The 23,421-nt window shown below is 30.6% G+C and overlaps 1 protein-coding gene across 1 annotated transcript in view; it reads right to left on the bottom strand.

Annotated features, from left to right (window-relative positions):
- The window catches only part of LOC126774067 (GTPase-activating Rap/Ran-GAP domain-like protein 3), a 76,839-nt gene that overhangs the window by 22,596 nt on the left and 30,822 nt on the right, over positions 1-23,421 (bottom strand). The window contains exons 2-4 of the mRNA XM_050495414.1: positions 22,866-22,935; positions 10,358-10,450; positions 6,744-6,825 (exon numbers count right to left, since the gene is read on the bottom strand). Coding sequence (XP_050351371.1) covers positions 6,744-6,825; positions 10,358-10,450; positions 22,866-22,935 — 245 coding nt within the window. The remainder of the gene's footprint in view (positions 1-6,743; positions 6,826-10,357; positions 10,451-22,865; positions 22,936-23,421) is intronic.

Genomic DNA, 23,421 nt, shown 5'->3' on the forward strand with positions numbered 1-23,421 from the left:
ATCAGCGTGATTTTTTAAATTGACATAACTTTATTATTATTAAAAACAGCTTCACGAAGACTCGGAGTTCTGAACAAGGTGCGGCGTTTTTTCACGCCGCAACAACTGTGCCTGTTATACAAAACACAGGTACGGTCTTGCGTTGAATATTGCTCGCACCATTGGGATGGCTCCGCTAAGTACCTACTGGAGGCCTTGGACTGGTTGCAGCGACGTGCAGTACGCATTATTGGCGACGTAAAGGTCACAAACACTCTTGAACCTTTACAATTGCGTCGCGAGATAGCAGCACTGAGCGCTTTCTATCGACTGTATCACGGCGAGTGCTCTGAGGAATTATTCTCTCTAATTCCTGCTTCCCCCTTCCTTCTTAAGTCCACGCGAGCTGGTTCTCGATGTCACCGCCTAACTGTGCCATCAATTCCATCGCGCACAAAGAAATTTGGCAACTCCTTTCTTTGTCGCACTACCAAAAAATGGAATTCCTTACCAGCTCACGTGTTCCCCTCCTCTTACAACCCGGGTTCCTTCAAACGAGGCGTGAAGAGGCATCTTGCGGGCCGGCAAGGCGGTGACGGCTAGTACAGAACATTCTTCCCGACTGTACTGGCCGTCGTCGCGTTTGGACTCTACTACCACTTACCATCAGGTGGAGTAGAGTCATTTGCCATCCCGGACATATATAAATATATATATATATATATATATATATATATATATATATATATATATTTATAAACTGATTTAAATAAAACAAACAATAAATTTTAAGTGAAGTTAGCCACAATACATTAGTGAAAACCGCACTCAAATCCGTTTAGCCGTTTCTATGATTAGCGTGCACAAACGCAGAGTTAAACAGACAAACAGACAAAATTCTAACAATCATTCAATAAGAATTCGTATTGACATTCGTGTTGAACTGGAAAAAACTGGCATTGTATTTTGAACCCAAAGTACTCATACTATAAAGGTGGAATCGATCGCCTTATTACACAAGTGTCGTACACATATAACATTATAAGTTGCTTCTGAGTCTAATAAATTTAAAGTAGTAGAAGCGGCTTAATCGTGAAGATTATTTTATTCAGGCCTTCAAATCTCCACAGAGATGTTGTCCGTGCCTTTGGTGTATTTTTCTATTTGTATTTTTTATTTATGTGTATTTTTTATTTATATGATTGAGATTCTTAGTTTTATTTGCCTGCAATCTATAGACAATAATAATTAAGATACTAGTATCGTTGATACTTTATTAATAACCGTATTAAAATAGTTTGAAAAGACGAATGACAAACTAGCTTGTTTCAAACATAATTGAAAGAAAATATTCATTCGTAAACTGAATCAAGTATTCCATTCTTATAATTATTTTAAAAATATTAACGATTGTCGTCGTGCATTTATCATAAGATTATCCAATCTGTCTAACTTCGAAATAAAAACGCTTAACGCTTTTTGTGCAAAGGATTATTGAGTTACTGGGTATTTAATACTTGTGAGAGATTTATCCAAAAATTCACTAACGTTTTGTTCAATAATGTTGCTAATAATGAAGACTTTTTTCTATTCAAAGTATTTCATCGAATTAAAATATATAACAATAGTTAGGATTCTTTAGACGTTTTATTTATATTTTTTAAATTGAACTTAAACCTATTTTAAACTTTTATTTTTAGAAATATATTTTATTGATATTTATTTAAGAAAACGTGATATGCGTTGTTTGTCTAATCTCCGAAATATATGGGGCGACATTTGTAAATAAATGTGAATGTTATTAATAATAGACATAGAGAAATGAAGGCAGGTAAGTATAACAAATGAAACCGAGAATCGTCACGAAGAAATAAGTAGTATGAGGCAGAATAATTTTCGCTGTGCCCTGAAATACCAATGCTACGTTATTTTCGTGGAATTTTCTACCAATCGTCGGGTATATTAAATTGGGAAGCTATTAATTTTAATTTATGAATAATATTTGAGAGGTTTGTACATTTTGAGAAGTCATATGAAAATTGCCATTTATTTTGGTATTTAATAAAACCTTTTGTAGAAAGAACAAAGAAAACAGTCGAGTTAATTCGTATGTTATGAGTTTTATTCTTCGCTTTCATTTTCTATTTATAGAAGAAGACTAACAAAATCAGATACGTCACGATCGTTATCGCTGTTAAGGTCGCAAAAGAGAACACTTTGAAAATATCCACTTACATCTTTATGAATCAGTTATAGTAACTGCCTCGTTGGTCAAAAAAGTTAAAAAGTTCTTGGGTTTTTCTGTCACAAAATTCTCAGTAGCGTCCCGGAGTCTGGAAGTTAGAAGTGTGTACACTCCTGTGCCTCGGAAAGCACGTAAAGCCGTTGGACCTGCACATGAACTCTTTCCGGTCGTGTCGGATTACCATCCCATCGGATTTTGAGAGTTAGGGAAGAGAGAGTGCACCTGTGTTTGCACACACACTTGTGCACTGTAATATCTCTTGCGTAGTTGGCTAATCTCTCTTGAGATTGACCGCCGTGGCCGAAATCGGTCTGGAGGGCATTATTATTATTATTATCGGTTATAGTCATTCACAATATTGTATCTACGACATATATGTATAAAAATAAAATACAATTATATATCCATTGCCTAAACGTTTCAAGCGTCAAGCATTAACGTAGGCTGTGTAGAGGCTGTCTGGAAAATGTCGAGTAAGCAATTTCTGTAGTGAAGATCACTCAAGTAACACAAAAATTTCGCAATATTACCACTTAGCTTATCTTTTACTTCGAGAGATATTGAAGGAGCGCTAGTTAAGAGCTTTAATTAGAAAAGATTTAACCTAAATTTCGTGAAAATATTAAAGGAATGTCGATTTATATGAAATATTGTTTATAAAATTGAAAACTTCGATGTCATGTAATATATAATATAATCTGTTGTTTATTAGAAAAGGAAATAAGCAAGGAAACTATGAAAGTAAAGTTATCTTGCAAGTAAAAAAGTGCCATCTCATCTCACATAAGACGTTTTTTGTTTTAAAATAATGTTACTTTTATTAAATTTATTCTTGAAAGTAAACGTATTCCATTCCATTTACTTTATTTTTCGCAATGTTTGTGAAAGATTGGATTTAGACAATTAGACGTAATTTGGACGCGTCCAATGCATGATTATGGCAACCGTAGTCTTCTCGACTCGAAATGTAAAACCGTATTCATTAATAATAATATATAAAATTTATTATTACGGTGACGGTTCATTTACTTGTTAAAAGATATCAAAAATATTGTAAATAAACGTGATTATATATATTTAATCTAAAAAAGGAAAACATTAGATTAAGTATAATGGTAAAATCGATAATGTAAAAAAAAATGTGTGTGGAAAGTTTGTATTGGATAAGCTGCGAAAATTCACTTATCCGCTCACTAGATATAGCAAGGCTCGTTGTCTAGAACAGACATTTTGCAAACAAAACTATTGTCCCTAAAGGCAATTACGTTGTCAACACCCATCGAGTTCCAAAGTGCATTACGCTATGGTTGGCTGAATATAATAAGCTTGGACGAGCGTAAATATTAATTAAATTATGCGAGTACAATGCTTTTTTATTATTAAATATTTCCTAATATTATTTTTGCATTCTGCTTTTGCTTCGTTGGTCTAGTGGCTAAGGCCGCTGATCTTGAGTTGATAATTTTTCAGTAGCAGCGTGAGTCGGAAGGCACGTCCTCCTGCCGCCGTTGGTCCTGCGCCTGATCTCTTTCCGGTCGTATCAGATTTGTCGGCCCAATGGATTATGAGTGAATGAATAGGGAATGCACCTCTGTTTACGCACACACTTGTGAACTGTATGTCCTCTGTAGTTGTCTAGTATCCCTTGAGAATGGCCGACGTGGCCGTAATCGGTGAGGAGGACATCATTCTGCTTCTAATGTTTATGCTTTATTTTTATACAAGATAATATTGTTTTTAAAAACACAAGAACATTAAGTTCAAACTTGTTCAAAATAAAGCGGAAGAAAATATAAAATAATGCATATACAACAATATTATATATTAAAACATTCTTCGAAAAGCGTTTCATCTTAAGATATAAGTTTTTTGTATATTAGTATAATAGTTTTTCAGTTAAACAGTACTAAAAAACGAGTCTTCATTTATTAGTTTTGATAAATAAATTTGTTTGTTTGACACTAATATAATTTGTTATTTGAAACCTATAATGCTTTAAATCGTAGCCGAAAACTTCATAAATGTCAAATATATTTTAAAACATGCAGCAATTTCAGAATGTAAATTTAACGAAATTCAGTTACTAGTTACTATATATATTACGTTAAAAAATAGAACTATAATAATTAATAAACCTTCGGTTAGAACAATGGGTTTTAAAAACAAAGATAAAACCAATCTTAAGTTTCACGGTAAAAATTTTGCGTAACTTAATAAACCTACAACATGTCAAAACTATAAAAAGTACTAAGAAGTATCTATGGAATTATCTCGATGTTTTTCCTAAGAATTGATATTTTATAAAAAAGACTGCAAATAATGCATTATTTTAGAACATATTTGATTACCATACAAAAGGTTATACTCGACCTTAAAAGATATAAAACATCTACGCATGGGTGAGTTAACCGATATTTACCAGCATAAGATGAATCTTATTTAATGTAATGAATCATATAGATCTGAGTTCAACTTACATTGGAGGTACAGTTATTTTATAGCAATTTTATCGAATAAATAATCAGCGTGATTTTTTAAATTGACATAACTTTATTATTATTAAAAACAGCTTCACGAAGACTCGGAGTTCTGAACAAGGTGCGGCGTTTTTTCACGCCGCAACAACTGTGCCTGTTATACAAAACACAGGTACGGTCTTGCGTTGAATATTGCTCGCACCATTGGGATGGCTCCGCTAAGTACCTACTGGAGGCCTTGGACTGGTTGCAGCGACGTGCAGTACGCATTATTGGCGACGTAAAGGTCACAAACACTCTTGAACCTTTACAATTGCGTCGCGAGATAGCAGCACTGAGCGCTTTCTATCGACTGTATCACGGCGAGTGCTCTGAGGAATTATTCTCTCTAATTCCTGCTTCCCCCTTCCTTCTTAAGTCCACGCGAGCTGGTTCTCGATGTCACCGCCTAACTGTGCCATCAATTCCATCGCGCACAAAGAAATTTGGCAACTCCTTTCTTTGTCGCACTACCAAAAAATGGAATTCCTTACCAGCTCACGTGTTCCCCTCCTCTTACAACCCGGGTTCCTTCAAACGAGGCGTGAAGAGGCATCTTGCGGGCCGGCAAGGCGGTGACGGCTAGTACAGAACATTCTTCCCGACTGTACTGGCCGTCGTCGCGTTTGGACTCTACTACCACTTACCATCAGGTGGAGTAGAGTCATTTGCCATCCCGGACATATATAAATATATATATATATATATATATATATATATATATTTATAAACTGATTTAAATAAAACAAACAATAAATTTTAAGTGAAGTTAGCCACAATACATTAGTGAAAACCGCACTCAAATCCGTTTAGCCGTTTCTATGATTAGCGTGCACAAACGCAGAGTTAAACAGACAAACAGACAAAATTCTAACAATCATTCAATAAGAATTCGTATTGACATTCGTGTTGAACTGGAAAAAACTGGCATTGTATTTTGAACCCAAAGTACTCATACTATAAAGGTGGAATCGATCGCCTTATTACACAAGTGTCGTACGTATTAAACACAAAGTAGAAAATATGTAGTAACAATACACGAAATATTCAGTGACGATAAAGGAAATTGTTTACAAGAGATTGCACTCCGAAGAAAATATATCCGAAAACTTAGATATTATTTCCATAGATATGAGTTTTGAACATTATATCACTTTATTGCTAAATTTTGCATTATTATAGTGTAGTATACGTATATGTGAACCCAGAATAATTGAATTGAATGATACTGTAATTAGGTTATATAAGATTATTTTCTGTTATTACTAATTAGAGTCTGTAAGAATACAATCAGATTCGATTTTCAAGGTTTTATTTTACGTTCGCATCATATCGTTATTTTAATGAACATATTTTTGCCGTAACTACGTAACTTAAATGGTAAAGAAAGCAATCTGTATAATAGTAATAAATAAACAATAAAATCATTGTTGACATAATTGGGTCGCGTATTGTAGTTATAGGTCGGAAAAATAATGAATAACGACGGAATGGCACCCACGCGACAAGACTGGGTTCTAAGCGCTGCTTAAATAAAATGAATTACTGATATAACTTTATACTTGATATATTAAACGACCTGTCTACCTAGAAGCAAATATATATAATAAAACAAAAGGTTTATTTAGAATTAATTCGTTTCATGATTGTTTGCTTAAATTGATTTAAAATTGAATTGAAGCGTATTTGAAAATTTTGTTTGTTTGATAATAATATAATTAATTAATGAAATATTCAGATGACTTGTGTTCGCGTAGTGGTCGAAATTCGGTCATAAAAATTTGTGGAAAATATATATGAATTTGTACTTTGAACTTCTATCAATTGTTCTAAACGTTAACATGAGCGATAATAAATACCGTACTGTTTCCAAAATTGATAACACATAAATGCAACATACACAAACTCGTCAATAACAACCAAACAAAAAAAGATAACCGCTTTTCAAAAAAGGTGATAAATGTTTTGTCTTTGCTTATATATATATTTATATAGATACTTACTTTTTCCTAAGAAATATTTGAAGTACCATCGTGTTTGAAATTCCGGATTTTCAAGTACCGGTGCGCTGGGCGGTCCAAATAACTGAAAAGGACGACACATTTTAGACAAAAATAAAAGTACAAAATAAAAATAACTATTGGTTACTTGGTACAAGCTACAATAATTCTGCACAAGCTCTAATAACTCGTTTGTATTCTGTTATTCTAATTTATTCTTTACTTAATAATAAATAAATAAAATAAAAAATGATTATTTCATCAATTATAAAACATTTTACATCATTTTTAACCCGCAATGAAACAAAGATATACGGTACCTCTCTTCCAAATACTCTACATATACTATAACTTAATAAATGAAAGAAAAAATGTAAAATAATAAATATAAGGTTTTAAAAGTAACATTAAATATTCGCTACGATGGAAACTGTAGGGGAAAAATGTGAATATTACAATAGTGAAACATTCCATTTTATGGTTACCTGTAAAGTATATAAATTTTACATACGATCTTTCGCATCAATATTTGCAAGGTAAACACATGTACAAGTGACGTATAGGGTTTATTTTGACATCTATGCAGGTTTCCTTAGATTGTTTTACTTCATCGCCGAGCACAAGATGTAATATAAAAAATTTAAGCCAAAAATTAAGTGTGGTGATTGTACTTCTGTTAAAATTGAAGTATTATATCTTTGAATGCCCCGTTAGTATATTGGCTAAATTAGGCCGCAGACACCGAGATATTGTGTTCAAACCCCAGGTCAGTCCGATAAAAAGTTATTGGATTTTGCCCTCAGAAAATTCTCAGTAGCATCCCGGAGTTTTTAATTTGGAAGTGTGTACTCTCCCGTGCACCTAAACTCTTTCAGACATTCAATTTTGCCGATCCATCGGGTTATGAGAGTGAGGTTCCTTCAAACGAGGCGTGAAGAGGCATCTTGCGGGCCGGCAAGGCGAAGGCGGCTAGTGCAGAACATTCTTCCCGTCTGTACTGGCCGTCGTCGCGTTTGGACTCTACTACCACTTACCGTCAGGTGGAGTAGAGTCATTTGCCCTCTCGGCGAATATAAAAAAAGGGAATAGAGTGAGTGCACCCATGAGAACGCACACAATTGTCCAATATATGGTCGCCGTGGTCTGTCAGGAGGACATTAACATCATTATAATCATTGGGCAATTATGGTTCTATTTATGTACGTTTTCTTATAGTGAAGTTAAAAAATAGGCTCTCATTTGATTAACTAAACCTTTCGTGCTAGATAGAAAAAAAATGGATATCGCTTTTGAACAAAGGCAAAGTCGGCTAAAATAAAGACCAAACTTTAATTCGGCTAAATTTCGTAAACAGATTTACGAAATTTAGCCGAAATGCCTCCCAAGCAACTGGCAGAGTATGATAGTAAGCTAAGTTTTAAAGTAAATTCCCGAATGCTTAATATATTACGTCGAATATTTATTTTTGGCTGATATTACATTTAACTATATATGCAATTAAGCTAGTTAAGTTTCTACCCCACCAGTAGTTTTATTACTCTTTCAGTACTCATTTTATAAAAACTTCGTATATCCGAATAAATACATATAAACATATATATCTGAAAGGATAGAAACTCAGCACGTGAGTCCATATACTAATTGATTGTGACTTACACGTTTTATATTTAGAAGATTTTTTTCTCATGAATATCATTTAATCAAACGACAGCGTACAATTATTGTGATTTATCGTAATAAAGCGATTTCTGTGATGTATCTGTAAAATATAAATAATATATTATTATTATTTATTAAAGGATTGATTTTTTTTGTTTCTTTTGTAAAAATAATTGTAACTTTATTGCGAGTTAAATAATATAAAATCCTTATCAAGTTTATATTACACACGCGAATATTTAACTATTTACGACATTTTTAGTAAAACTTGTGTATTTTCGTGGTTTGTATAAACATAATTATCATGAAAGGAAAGATGAATGAAGATAACATAGGTAATGGCTAGCTGACTGGCCACGTCGCAAACATGGATATATTAAATATATGATATAAACTAGTGATATTATAATTTGAACATTCGGGTCAGCTATATAGCTGACATAAGACATATTAAACCTATTTGATAAATACTCGTATGTTATCGATGATTTCATTTTTCAACAGATTTTCAGTTATTTAATTTAGTTCTGTTATTTATGCAATTACGTTGTTCATTCTACGTGAAAATATTAACGTGGGTATATTTAATTAGTCATTATGTTGAAAACAACTTAATTGCGTCATAATATTAATTAACTCATTATTATTACTTCATTTTAATTAATGATTTTAAATTAACTTGAGTTAATACTGTTTGATTTTAGAATATTGTTCATAAACTTCCTAAAATTTAAATTATTATTTATTATTCAATTATTATTAAATTAATTATTGTGAGCGATTGTACCGCCATCTACTTGAATGTTTTGTGATGTAGTTTCCTGTCTTTGATGCTAACGACAGTAACAGGCTTGTAACTTGAGGGTGACACAATTTTCTGTTGATTTATGGGGAAGTAGATGAACAAGGAATCTTATAAGCAGAATCTATGTTGGTTTTTATTATAATAAATCATTATCACTTGAAAAAAAGTTAATGACATATTTAATTGTTTTCATTATTGAAATTCAATTACTTAAAATTTTTCACTTAACATTAAATTTGTGATATAAAGTTTTGAGTTGACCTAATTGTTTAAATATATATATTACGTACAAAGCGAAAATAGAAGGGTAGGCTCTACTATACAAGCTATAACAGATCTAAAATTTAATATTATTCTTATAAATTATATTATATTATGATTATTATCGAAAAACGAAATACATACATTAATTAAAAAATATGTCATTATACACACTGATTTGATTAATGCTCTCGGGGATGTCCCTCGAGCGAGCCATTTCTCGTGTTTAAATTGTGTATTCAATTAAAAAGGATCATAATTCAGTATTTTTCCAATAAAACGAACAATGGATGCTGTTAATTGAAATATTTTATAAAAGTATGCAATAATTTTTTGTCAGACGGTTTCGCGGAAAATTTTGTCGCAGTAGAAAATGAAATTAATTCCTATATTTTTATTTGAAAATGCTTCCTATATTTTCCGTATTGCCTAAATAATAATTATTACGCAATAAATCCCAATAACTGTTTTGACAACGTGAAGAATTTATTCGATTTTTTGCTATTATTATTTATACTATCTAAATTCTCCTAATTCTTATGTTAAATTAAATTTGAAACGGTAGCCTATGATATTTTGGAAGTAGTAAGAATGGCACTTCATATAAAAAACAATATTACTACATGTACACATTTGCTCATTTACAATTTTAGTCTCCAAGGGATAAAATTTTCATCTTATTTATTTTTGGAATAAGCCAGCTATTAACTCGACTGAGCGTGGCAAACAAAGTGTGTAAAATCTTAATAGTAAATTTGAATTCGTTCTTACTTTCTAAAAATATTTAAAAACAAGGTTGATCTTCATATGTCTAGTATATTGTTAATCTTTTCGCATGTATACAAAATGTAAAATAATAAAGAAGCGTTATTATATCATACTATAGACTTACTTCATCTTTTTCGCCAAGTGAATTGCCGTTTTCAAGCCGATAACGACGCACAATCGTATCCGCTGCACCGCCTCCCTCCACCGATGCTGACAACTGTAAAAAATACCTTACTATAACAAAATATCTTTATTTTATATACTGAGGTAGATTTAAAGGCACTGATATAAGACTTCAGTGTAGGATAGTTGACTTTAGGCTGTACTTTTTTAATCTTCTTTGTCAACCAAGATAGCATAAACATCGCGATTGTCTTCACTCTGTTGCCTTACAGAAAGTTGTCTTTAAGAAATTTTTAAGCTCATTTTTTGTTATTTTAGTTATGCTCTCAGGAAATGAGTATTTCCACAATCATAAGCGTTGAATGTGTTAGCAAATTAACAATCGTGCAGGTAGGAATTTATAAAACTGCTTGATTTATGATAATATGTAAATTCGCTACAGTTTGTCGTTTACTAATCTATAGCATATCAAGTATGTAAATTAAAGACAAAACAACAACTTGATACTATGACTACGTGATCTTTAAGGTCCTAGTCCATTGTAGAAAATATTATGATGAAAGTAGGAATTTAATTACTATCCTGTATTAATATTTATAATTATATTTATATAACGCCATTTGTCGTTTTTTAAGACAATAAATTATTATATATTTTTAAAGAATACATATAATTGATATATCATTGATATAACTTGTTAATAAAATTTACTAAAAATATCATACATGTAAATGAAATGTCTAAGTTTTAAGATTAGTAAAAATAAATAATAAATATGGCTGGATTATATTGCATTAAAAAGAGAAAAGTAAAAGGTCAGTAGAATAGTAGAGCGGACTCCTCGAAGTTAATCCAAGTTAAATCTGCGATATTATGAGGGCGGAGTCTCGTAGCACTCACACGAAAACGATCTGTGCCAATTTTAATTGTAAACATTTTTGAGATCTTTGAAAATTTATGGTTTCTGAAAATTTGATTTTGTAGATTAAAAAAAAATATTACACTATGATATTACTTATTTCAACTAGAGTTAAATATAAATTATGATAAAGTATAGTAACTCTATACGAATGACTAATAAAATTTCCTATCTTTAAAATATAATTCTTCTGTACCGGACTGATGAAATGTTTGTATAATAGGTGGAGCTGCAACCAAATACCAGGATTTTTTTAACTATACCCTTAAGAAGTCAAGACTGGCAGCTAGTAGATTTATGGAACAATATAATAATAAACATGACAGTCACGTAATAATATGAATTTTAGGGTTGTTGACATTACATGAATTTTCATCTTAAGTTGTGCTTGTCAAAATTGAAGTCGCTACCAGATCTCATTTCCTGAACTGAAATTCAATTTGCCTCCGTAATATTGGTGAAATGTTTTATTTCCTCGGAAAAGACTCGTTACAGATTAAATTGTGAACCATGTTTATATTTTATTTGCTTAACCTAACGAACTGTAGAAGTAATATTGTTATTTAATAAATTAAATTCCGTTTAAAATGTACGCAACAAACATGTCTCTTATGTTTATATAATAAAATATAAATGCAAAAACATACTTTTTGGTTGACGGCGATGCCACGTTACACGTAACGTAGCGTTTTTAAGCCTTTACACGTAAAGGCTTTAAAACGAATATTAATATCGCTTAAATTAATTTTTTTTTTAGAATATACATAAATTCCTTATACAATTTACTGGTGGTCGAGCTTTGTGCAAGCTCGTCTAGGTAGGTACCACCCACTCATCAGATATTCTACCGCAAAACAGCAGTACTTGATATTATTGTGTTCCGGTTTGAAGGGTGAGTGAGCCAGTGTAATTACAGGCACAAGGGACATAACCTTTTAGTTCCCAAGGTTGGTGGCGCATTGGTAATATAAACGATGGTTAACATTTCTTACAATTCCAATGTCTATGGGCGTTGGTGACCACTTACCATCAGGTGGCCCATATGCTCGTCCGCCTTCCTATTCTATAAAAAAACCACTTTAAATATTTACTAGATTTTCCGAGACTCGTTATCCTTATGTAATAAAAAAACCTAATGCAAGCCGAGCAAGAAAACACTTAAGGTTCTGAATAATGTTGAAAAAGTACGAGTAACGGTTGTTAAAATAGACACGGATTTATAATCATCTACATATCTACCATCTTTTATATTATAATTGAGATTGAGACATATGGACTTACGATATGTCAATAAAGACTGACTTCGAAGAGTAAGATTGATAATATAATTTTTACATTAAGTTTCGTTAATTCTAAGTGAATTTTGTCTACCATTCCGCATGGAGAAGCGTGGTGGTTCCAAACTTTCTCTTTCTCTTTAAAAGGATTTTTAGACCAACCATGAGTCATCTACTGTCTGTAACTTTACTTTTTACTAGTGTACGTGAATTTTTAATTTGTATATTAATTAAAAAATATATAACTGGACTTTAATTATTTTCATTCAAATGCGTTATTGATGTAATTTTTATTTTATCACATAATGTTTATTTTTATTTCTATTTAATAAATTTGCAAGATAATGTGTAATATCGTTTTTAATTACTTTTCAATTTGACGTTGTTAATTTATTCCGTTTATTCATAAATATTATTATACATTAACTTAAAAAAATATTTATTTATTTGTATTTTATGGGAACAAACCGTACATTGCAGTTTCATAAATATCAAATCTTAAAAAATCATTACCAATAAAATTTCCAATAATTGACTAACACATAACAAATATTATATTGTCATATACATCTACGCATGGTAGATGTATATGATAAATATTTGTATATGCAAATTCCGTTTTTCAAATTAAATGAAAGCATCCCAGTTTCTAATATAAGTAAAAGAAATCGAAATATCGGGGTCTTGACTTCGAGAAAATCCCTTTAGTTCGTGGGAAATGATTCTAAGAAAGGTTTTTTTCACGGAGATATATATTTTTTTCGTAGCAATGTTAAGAAATAGTAAAATTGTTATTGGTATTTTGAAATTTTATGTACATTTACCGATACAGTACTTTGCCGACCGAGCATCTAATTATATAGATAAAGAAAGAGCTTGAGGTATACAATACTAAGAAACGTTTTCTGAATAAGCCTAAAAATACAAGTCTTTGATTTAATCATTAAAAAATATATATTTAAATGGAACCCTCCCTCGCATGCAAAGCCAAAGACCTCAAGTTAAGTTGGAATATTAAAGAAAAGTGATGGGGAAAGAGACTAAATGTAGGGCGAGAGAAAGAAAGAAAATATATAAATTGTCCACATGGTCATTGGTCGTGGGATAAACTATAGGCTAGCAATAGACTACAGTATATATTCGTGCACAATCTACAAGATGCCTAGACTCGAAATAAGTAGGTCAAGTCAGACTGAGGATGATGACCTACAATCGAATTACAGTCTCGTTGAGTGTGACGCTGCTTAATAGTAAACTTCAGAGAAGTATCACACGCTAGAGATCTTTATTACAGAAGTTCCTTAAGTCATTAAACTACAGAATTAATGTTTAGCCTTTAGAGGATTTCGTCATTCAAAGCTTTATTATAGACAGGGATAATAAAATCGCACCCGCAGTCAAAAGATTAATTTAATTGTAAGCGGATTATTATAAGTATAAAATAACGCGTAATATAGTAAGATTATTTAAGTGTTTAACTATTAAAAGTTGCTAATATATAAAGTTTAAAATACATTTGACATTAAGTTGGTGGCAAATTGGCGATGTAAGGAATGGTTGATATTGCTTACGGCGATAAGGATTGATCATCATGGGTTCGTCACATAAAAATTAAAAACAATGAAAAAATATATTTTCTTAACGAAATTATTGACTACCGTTGTTTACCGTCTTGTACCGTAAACAATGGTAGTATCATCATATACCGTCGTGTACGACGGTACTGCAGTATTACTAAAATCAAATAAATAAAGCATATTATACCCTCTTAATACACGACATAATAAGCATATATGTATATTTAATAATATTAGTAAGATACTTTGACTATTGTTTGGTTGTATATCATATGTTGTATCCAAACCTTTTAATCAAAAAGGATGCCTTCGTCCAGCAGTGAGCCATTGACGGGTAGCTTTAATTTTTTAATAAATACTTTTTACATGACAAGTATTATTCTTAGATATGTTTTACATTTTATTTCTATCACATCATAAATTGTTAAAAAGCATAAGTAAGAATTATTTTATTTAAAATAATTTGTTTATTCAGTTGTGTTACTTTCGCCTTTGTCCGAAATTCAAAACCATCTAATTTTAACGCTCAGATTGAATTTTCACTTCCATGATTCAGAAACAGATCCAAACTGTTCATTAACCTAATTTCCGCTGGTAAATGAGAATTAGAAACTGGTTAAATGCTAAAAAGAAAAAAAAGCCAACTTCAAAAATTTGTTTCAATATACACTTCAAACAAAATCTTAAAATTAATTATTTCGACTCTATTGGAGAAATATATTTAATAATTTATAAAACGGTTTTTATAAAAAAAATTACAAGATCTATTTTTTTATTTAGAAGCCGGTGCAAAGAATGCAAGACTAATCAATTAAGATATTAATAGAAGGATATTGTGGGTTCAAATCCCGGCAGGCACCGCTGAGTTTTTCCGTAACAGCCTGTTAATGTCCCACTTCGTATTAGAACAGCGAGGTGGAATAAGCTCGAAACCTGGACTTGAGGTTGAGGCTGTGAGACATAAGAGGCTTTTACTTCATTTTACATACGCAGACATATCGACGTTTTGTTTTCTTTGCATTGACTGAAACTTTATACAAATAAAAATAAACACAGTCGAATCATAAAGTCATTCCTTTTTGAAGCCGGGTAAATAAATGAACCGTCAATATTTGGATTTTTTACAAGTTTGTATTGTCTTTCAAGTACGTTGTTTCATCCAAAGTATTTTAATTTTTTTATTTTTATACTTAAATTATAGTCTGTTATATTTAGTTAGATCCTCAGTCCACAGCGTAAATAATATAGAATATTAACTAGGAACTACTGGATACTGCAGCAAGATACAACTTTTCTTCATAATGCCTAAAATTATGACAATTATTTTTTTATCATACTTCGGGTTATATACGGTATATATTGTACAACAAACATATTGACGGAATAAAGATGATTTAATTCTAGTTAATTAATTGAATTTATGATACCTATCACGATTTACCAACACAGAATAGTACTAAATATATATAAATATTAATAGGCATGCATCGTTAATATTTCGTGGATTATTTAATTATGCAGATTTAATTTAAATATTGTACAGTGGTTTATAATTTTATATGAGTAATGACTATGTATGCGTTTGTTTTTATATAGATATTTTATATGCTTAAAATTACGCTTTACTAATAAAATCGATTGTGAAGAAAAATAAAAGTTAATCGTTCAATTTATAAGTTTTTTAACTGTCGGTAAGAGTTTCTCTACCCTTGTTTCGAAAGTTAGAAACAACTCTCGTGGTTAAAGATTAAAAGACCGTATAAAAGGCCAGTAGGTAAGAATATCAGACATTTATTATATTTAATATTAACTTTTATTACATTAATGCTAAAGTAATTACCTAACTAACAGGTGCAAGATTTTCCTTCGAATTGAATTTAAAAACATTTTATCGAAACTACATTAACAGGAATTTTGTAAGCACTTTTGTAACGGTACAAACTTTTGTTCATTTTATACGGAAATTATATAAAAGCCTTATTTTTAACATCAACTTCTGGACCGCTGATTTGTCTGCTGCAAAAAATTTCTTGCAACTCTCTTCTTGCGGTGAAGGTACTAATTAAAAAATTCCCACGAAATGACAAAGTTAAAGAACAGCGAATGTAAATCATTTGTTTTATGAAAATCTCTTAAGAAACATGCCGATTTTATAAAGAACATCGTGAGTAAATCGACATGTTTCTAGATAAAGAATTATCGTACTTGATATTTTATCTATTACGCGATATTGCCTATCTCGAATGTAGGTTATTCGTCAATCATATGATTGTTAAAGAAGAAATACAAAAAAACCCGCTGAGTTTCTTTCGCCGGTTCTTCTTAGATCAGTTATTTATTTCCGAAACCGTGGTAGATTTATGACAGTAAATTATTTAGAGTTAAGCGTTTCACTTATTAGAAGCGTTTCACTTACTAATAAGTGAAACGCTTCTATATTGAATAAAGATTTTTAACTGATAATTTGTGATGATTCAAATCTATATCTTTGTACATAATATTCTCACTTGAGAGTAAAAGCTCAATAAAAATATTGATTTATTTTAACAATAAAGAATAAATTTAGAAATTTATTAGCTTCATTACGAGTAAAATATTTTTTTTCTTAAAACTATTCATGACTCATTAATTCTACGATGATGATACTTATGAATAAATCAAATCCTAAGTTTTATCAACTTTATTAAACAAGTGGTTTCTACGAAAAAGAAAAAACTAGTACGAGCCCGTAAACGACAGAACTTTATAAATCTAGCTTAAGGTCAATTAACCTATATTTTAATATACGAGTAAGTATCGCACTTGCCACTCTGACCCGTGATTGATTGTCAACACATTAATGTCTACGTGTGACGGCCCACAGAATTGTGGTGTTCCATTGTTGTCAGCCGAGGTGTGTCCTCTCCGTTGATTGATATATTCGCTAATGAAGCAATTAGTATACTCTCTGCTTCACGCCTTGTTTAACATGACACATGCACGAATGATTAATATAAAATTTTAGGGTGAAAACTCGATTCTCGAAAATAGCGTAAGTATCAAGAAAACGAAGTATTTATTAAGAAACGAATTATGTTCTTAACAAATCATAATCACATTCAATTTATATGACAGAATTTCCAGCATGGCTTCTTCTTAAAAATGCCATAATATATAATATGTTTAATAAAAATACCTTTATAAGTATGCAGAATATAACACTTAAGTTAATATTATTTTAAATTACAATATATTTTTATGTTCCACATTTGTCAATTTAAATGAGATAATATATATAAACATTAGAATATGTCTTAATTTATAAATAAACATAAAAAAAAAAATAAATAAAATAAAATCGACCAGGGACAAAGATTCGCGTAGGTAATAATAATAATACCTACTTAGTTAAATATCATTTAAAAAATTATTGAAAAGGTCAGAAACTTTGTAATATGATTTCTATTAGGATATAGTTTCCGGATAGTCCAGGGCGTGTTCTGCGTGACGCCCTGGAACATCTAGGTGGGAGGCTTCGGGAACTCTAAGGGCGCCTGACCCTGGCGGCCTTAGTCGGTGAAGCGGGAGCGTGAGGAGAGGGCCTCCACTGACTCGCTTCGCCGAAGAAGACCGAGGAGAAGGCGTCGGCGCTACGCATCTTCTGATGCGCAAGCGATCACGTGACGCCCCTAGAAAAGGCAGCGTGGGTACCGCTGGTTTTTTAGTGGGTATTCCGGCGCATGCTCGGCACCGGCGGGTCCCACATACCCCTCCACTTCAAGTGGGGGAAACGCGAAAACGCGTTTTTCCAGCGAGAAAAAATATATATAAATCAACATAAAAAAAAAAAAAATCGACCAGGAACAAAGACTCGCGTAGGTAATAATAATAATACCTACTTAGTTAAATATCATTCAAAAAGTTATTGAAAAGGTCAGAAACTTTATAATATGATTTCTATTAGGATATAGTTTAAACGTGTCTCTGAATGCCGATATTGTTAATATTTTAATTTGACCTGGCAGTTTATTGTATATATTTGATGTTTTAATTATATATTTTTTCAATAGAAAGACATGCGAAGGATATATATATAAGATAGAGCTTTGTAAATGTAGATTAATCTTAAGCACCTCTAAAAAGGATCAATTTAAATTGCATTAAAAAAGAATGGAATCGTGAAAAACAATGTATTTAATAATATAAAAGCCTACTATTATCCGATTTTAAACCAAAATACTATTATATTGAATTTTTCACAATATTTTCTATTTTCAAAACTTTTTCCAGTCTGCTAGTGTTACAAGAAAATTACATCGTGAACTCGATGCAGTATTACTATTGTATGCTATCGGAACAGTCACAAGATTTGCAATTTAAACAAGTCCTAGAACTGAATTGATTTAATTAAATTTCTACATTTTTAATTTCCAATTCAGTTTTTTATTAAGAATTATCAAACCTAAAGATTTTGTACGGCACTCGGTAGCTATATTAATTTCCTAGTAGCTTAGTTATATCAGGCCGGCTCTTCGGCAATTCGGCAATCCGGGTGATATGGATTTTGTTTTTTCATAATTCACCACCAAATTCGTATTTTTAATAATGCCATACATATTATACATCACAATGGCAATTTTAATTGATATTTATTTATTTATGTAGAGACTACTGCATCTGTGTTTTTTTGAAATTCCTTTTGTATTATAATAATATAGATTACTTATTGCTCCGCTATCCTTAACCTGCAGTGGAAACTGCGACCTATTGATGTACATATAATTACCGCTATTCTGCTCAATTTTGTAATTACCAGTCCTTCATTAATGACCAGTGTTCGTGACCCAATACCTGGGACATGCCCTTCCCCGATAAGGCACTCATTCTCTGCCTCGGTATTTACGAGGTATACCTCGTCGTTTGTATATGTGCACTTGTGTACTTAATCTGCTCTAGAGAAGATTAGAATTAGAAAATTAGATAATTACAATACCTTAACGCGCTTAAGTTATTTCTTGTTGATATGTTTTAGGGTTTTACATATAATTAATACAGTTATATCGTCAGCAAAAGATGCCAATTTATGATTGATTGTTGTATATTTTATCTATGTAAAAACTTGTTACTTCAAGAACTGTATTCCTCATGTCCATTCTATTAAATTTGTCTTTTAATATATTATCATTTGCTTTGATTACATTTGGCAACGGATCATTGTGTTAACTGCATACAAAGGTTTCACCAAACTTCCTATGGGAATTAACTAAATACGGTATGACAAATAATTTTAGTCACCGTTTATTTTGACCTATTTTGTTTAAACATTTAAATGGTTACAGTAGCTTGTCCATAAAGTATTTACTGTTATGGACTTTTATGTAGTTATTTTAATTGTACTTAAAAAGTTTTTGTGTATCTGTTATAGTTTTGTCAATATTCGCTTAGACATCGCAATAAGTAAACATATTCGAACTATACAATTTATGCCTGTTCTGAAACTAGAAACACTAAAACTTATTTTATCATAATATTAGTGTTATTTCCAAAAGACGTCTACGTAGGAAGCGTTACGTAAAATTCTATTATTATTTATATGGGTATTTCTAAGCTGTCAGCGACATTTCATTTTATGATGTTGCTTGAGATAATAAGCCTCGTCTAGGTATAAAAGTGTTGGAGTACACTTGTTCTCCACTGTCATATTCAGACAATTACAATAATTCCTTTGTACGAGGAATGGAAGAAATCTTTCATAATGTGTACGTTATCTTCTGTAAATAAAATTATCAGTCTCAAATTTGTTTAATGCATAATAAATAAATAGTAGGTACAATAAATTTTTAATAATATTTTAGCTTATAATGTTATATAATGTTTAATACGTAGTCTTTAGGGCTTATTATCTAATATAGGAACTATTAGTTTGAGGGTTGCTTTTCATTAAACCCGGATCATGGGTGTAGAGGAAATTAACAACAATGGTCTCTTTATGTATATGAAACGTTGAATATGTAGTAGACGGTATAATGAATAATGGAGTTTTCAGGCTTAAATACTTAAATCAAAGATTATATATTTCATTTAATGGAAGGCTGACCTTTGACAAAATTTTCTTTGAGTCGAATTTTGTACTGTCTAATTTTTTAAATGAATATATTTCCTCAATACATTAATTGCTTTTTAGATCTGATTGGTTATAATCAAAAAAATTAATTAAAATAGTGACAGCTTCCGATTTTATTTATTTATTTATAAAACAGAACAAATCATATAAGTACCTCTTTTAATCCGCATAAACGCAAAAATATCCTTATATAAACATATATTAATATTATTTAGTAGTGATATGAAAAGAGTAAGATTTGTGTCTATTAAAAGCCGCGAATAACTTAGTGTTTTTTATTTTTTTTTTTATTTTTCATCATAAGGCACTGGTTAAATTAATATCGGCGGCAGAATTCAAGTCCTTAGAAGTTTAGGATTCGATAAAAATTTTAATTATCACTCTTTGCGGCGCTTCCAATAAATTGAAGATTCATAACTTTTAATGAAATAATTCAATAATGATTTATAATATTTTATATAATTTACTTGTTTAAGTTTTTTAGCACAAAATTCATTTGTTTTAGTATAATATGTAAATTAAACTAATATTAATAATATTTTTGAAAGGTTCGATCAAGTCCAAAATAAAAAGTAAAAAAAAATTAAATTAATAGTAAAATGTATTTGAATTAGACATAACGGAGTTTTGAATATAATAAGTTGATAACTAAAAACAGCTATACAGTTAATTTTGTAAACAAACAAATACCTTATAATATATTTTTAAATTGACGAGTTATTTTCTGAATTTCGAAAGACTACGACTAGTTTGAGACTGAGATGGCCCAGTGGTTAGAATACGCGAGTCTTAACAGAAGTGGTAACTGTTTATAATTCACTTCTTGCTCGGTGATGAAAGAGAATGCAGAAAACCTTAGATGTCGGACAAAAATCTGCCACATGTGTATCTACTAGGCCGCATTGGAGCAGCGTATGGCATAAGTTCAAAACTATTTTCTTAAAATGCCTTAAGTCTAACATTTACAGGCTGTTACTTTTTAAGACCTAAATATCTTTAGATTATGCATAGTTAGGCATTATTTAATAAATGAATAATAAGTTCTTTGACAGTAATTCATTGTAAAATAGAAATAATATTTTATATATAAGTATTGTTATTTAGATCTAAAATGTAACTCGAAACATGTAAGGTAAACAAAAATATACTAATATTACTTACATACGTATTATGTAAAAATAGCTTAACGTTGCAATATATTACTTCAATGGCATGCCATATAAATAATTTGCTTTCTATAGAAATATGGGGCCGCCATTATTCGTGGAAAAGGGAACGGCTTTGTGATATTTGAGTTATTATGAATTAAAATGAAATGATTTATTATAATAATATTTATCTTATTACTCTAAAAGCATTTATAGAATGTTTTATATTAATAATTATTTTTGGTTTTGATGTGACAACTTAAAATATTTAAAATATTATTTATTTTTGAATTTTACTAAATCAATTACGACGACATTATTTTGATGAAAATGTAATTGAAATTAATGCCTATGTATTCATGATTAATATTAATTATAAATATTATATGCATTACAATTAATGAAAAATGATCTTCAAAATATTTCATCTTGTTCAGTATTCCGTGATCAATTAGAATCTAAATGGACGAGACCGCAGGCATAAGTAAGGATTTGAAGATTTTATCTCGTACCATTATTTAACCTATGACAAAACATTCGCTTGTCGCCCGCCACATGTTCGCCCGTACTAATGCATCATAAAACACGCTTCGCTTATTTTTTCCAAGCATATTTTTTAAAATCTCGCAATCTTTATATATAAAATATATAAGTAAATATATAATGAGCTATAACTCAAAATAATAAAACAAACATAGAGTATAAGTATACTCTGTAAGTCTATATCCGTCTTAAAATTATATATAGAAGTTTTATATCAATCGGATTAAAAATCGGAAAAAAAAATACAAATATTTTTTTTCTGCAAGTTTTCAAGCTCTAAAATGTAAATACTAGGTGATTTTTTAATTAATAAGAAGAAAGAAGTGCTTATTCTATAATATATTTTTTATTTTATGTTTATGCACACTGAGAACCAAAACCTAAGCTACGTTGTAAATAAGATGAGCTAATTAAATTAACATGGCTAAGCTAAATGCCTAAGAAAAGCTTAGCCAAAGCTAGAAATGAAGTGGGAAACGTGAAGCCAGAAATAGTTAGCTTAGCTCGCGTAATGTCGGCCCGTTATAAGCATTTTATTTTAACATAACTATGTTTACATTAATTTTAATTTTAACACAACTAAGTTTACATAGAATAGTTCTGTAATAGTCGAAACATCAATTTGCGATGTCCATTGTTAATCATAGATAGACATAGATAATTAATATTGAGCTTTAAGCACCTTGCGCACTGTACCCAAAAAGTTATTAGTTATCAGGTATAAGTAAGGCTTTATACATATTTAATATGGTTAATTTCTAGCTCAAAAATTAATTCTTACAAGCGGTTATCAAACATCCTTTAATATGGTTATATCAAATTTATATTCAACGTAACAAATTGTAAACGATATTTCAAATTAAGAAATTCAATTTTATTTACGCATAACAATACATCTGAAGCCAAATTTTATACAAAGCACGAACGCGAATTAGTATTTACCTGTTCGACGGAGCCATATTGTCTGCGGGAGAACACCCCTCGTCTCGATATAAGCTCACTGGCTGACGAGCTGCGAAAGAAAAGAAAAGCAATTTATTAACTTTATACTCACAAATCACTTTATGATTGAATATATATAGACTTTGGATAATGAAAGAAGTTAAAAATATATTTAAAGCACGTCAGTTTTAAAAATTAAGGTCTCAAAATATAAATATTTATTACGTATAAAAATGTATCTATTTTGGAAAGGCCAACGAGCAAATGGTTCGTTTGATGGTAACCTTCATCCAAATAATGCTCTAATAATAATAAACCACTTCATACATCATCAGTGTGTCTCCAATCATAGGATTTAAGATGTTATTATGACTTTTGTCTGTACTGTTGCTTGCGGCGTAGTGTAGCGATGTTTACGGCGGATGTTTACACTTATCACATATTGTACTGTCAAACAGCAATACATAGTGTTCAGTGTAATTAAAAACACAAGGTTTCAGGTTTAAAGAATATTTATACTTATGAATATATATGTTAAACTTAAAATTAATTATTA

The sequence above is a fragment of the Nymphalis io genome, chromosome 2 (assembly GCF_905147045.1).
Source record: "Nymphalis io chromosome 2, ilAglIoxx1.1, whole genome shotgun sequence".
Lineage (NCBI taxonomy): Eukaryota > Metazoa > Arthropoda > Insecta > Lepidoptera > Nymphalidae > Nymphalis > Nymphalis io.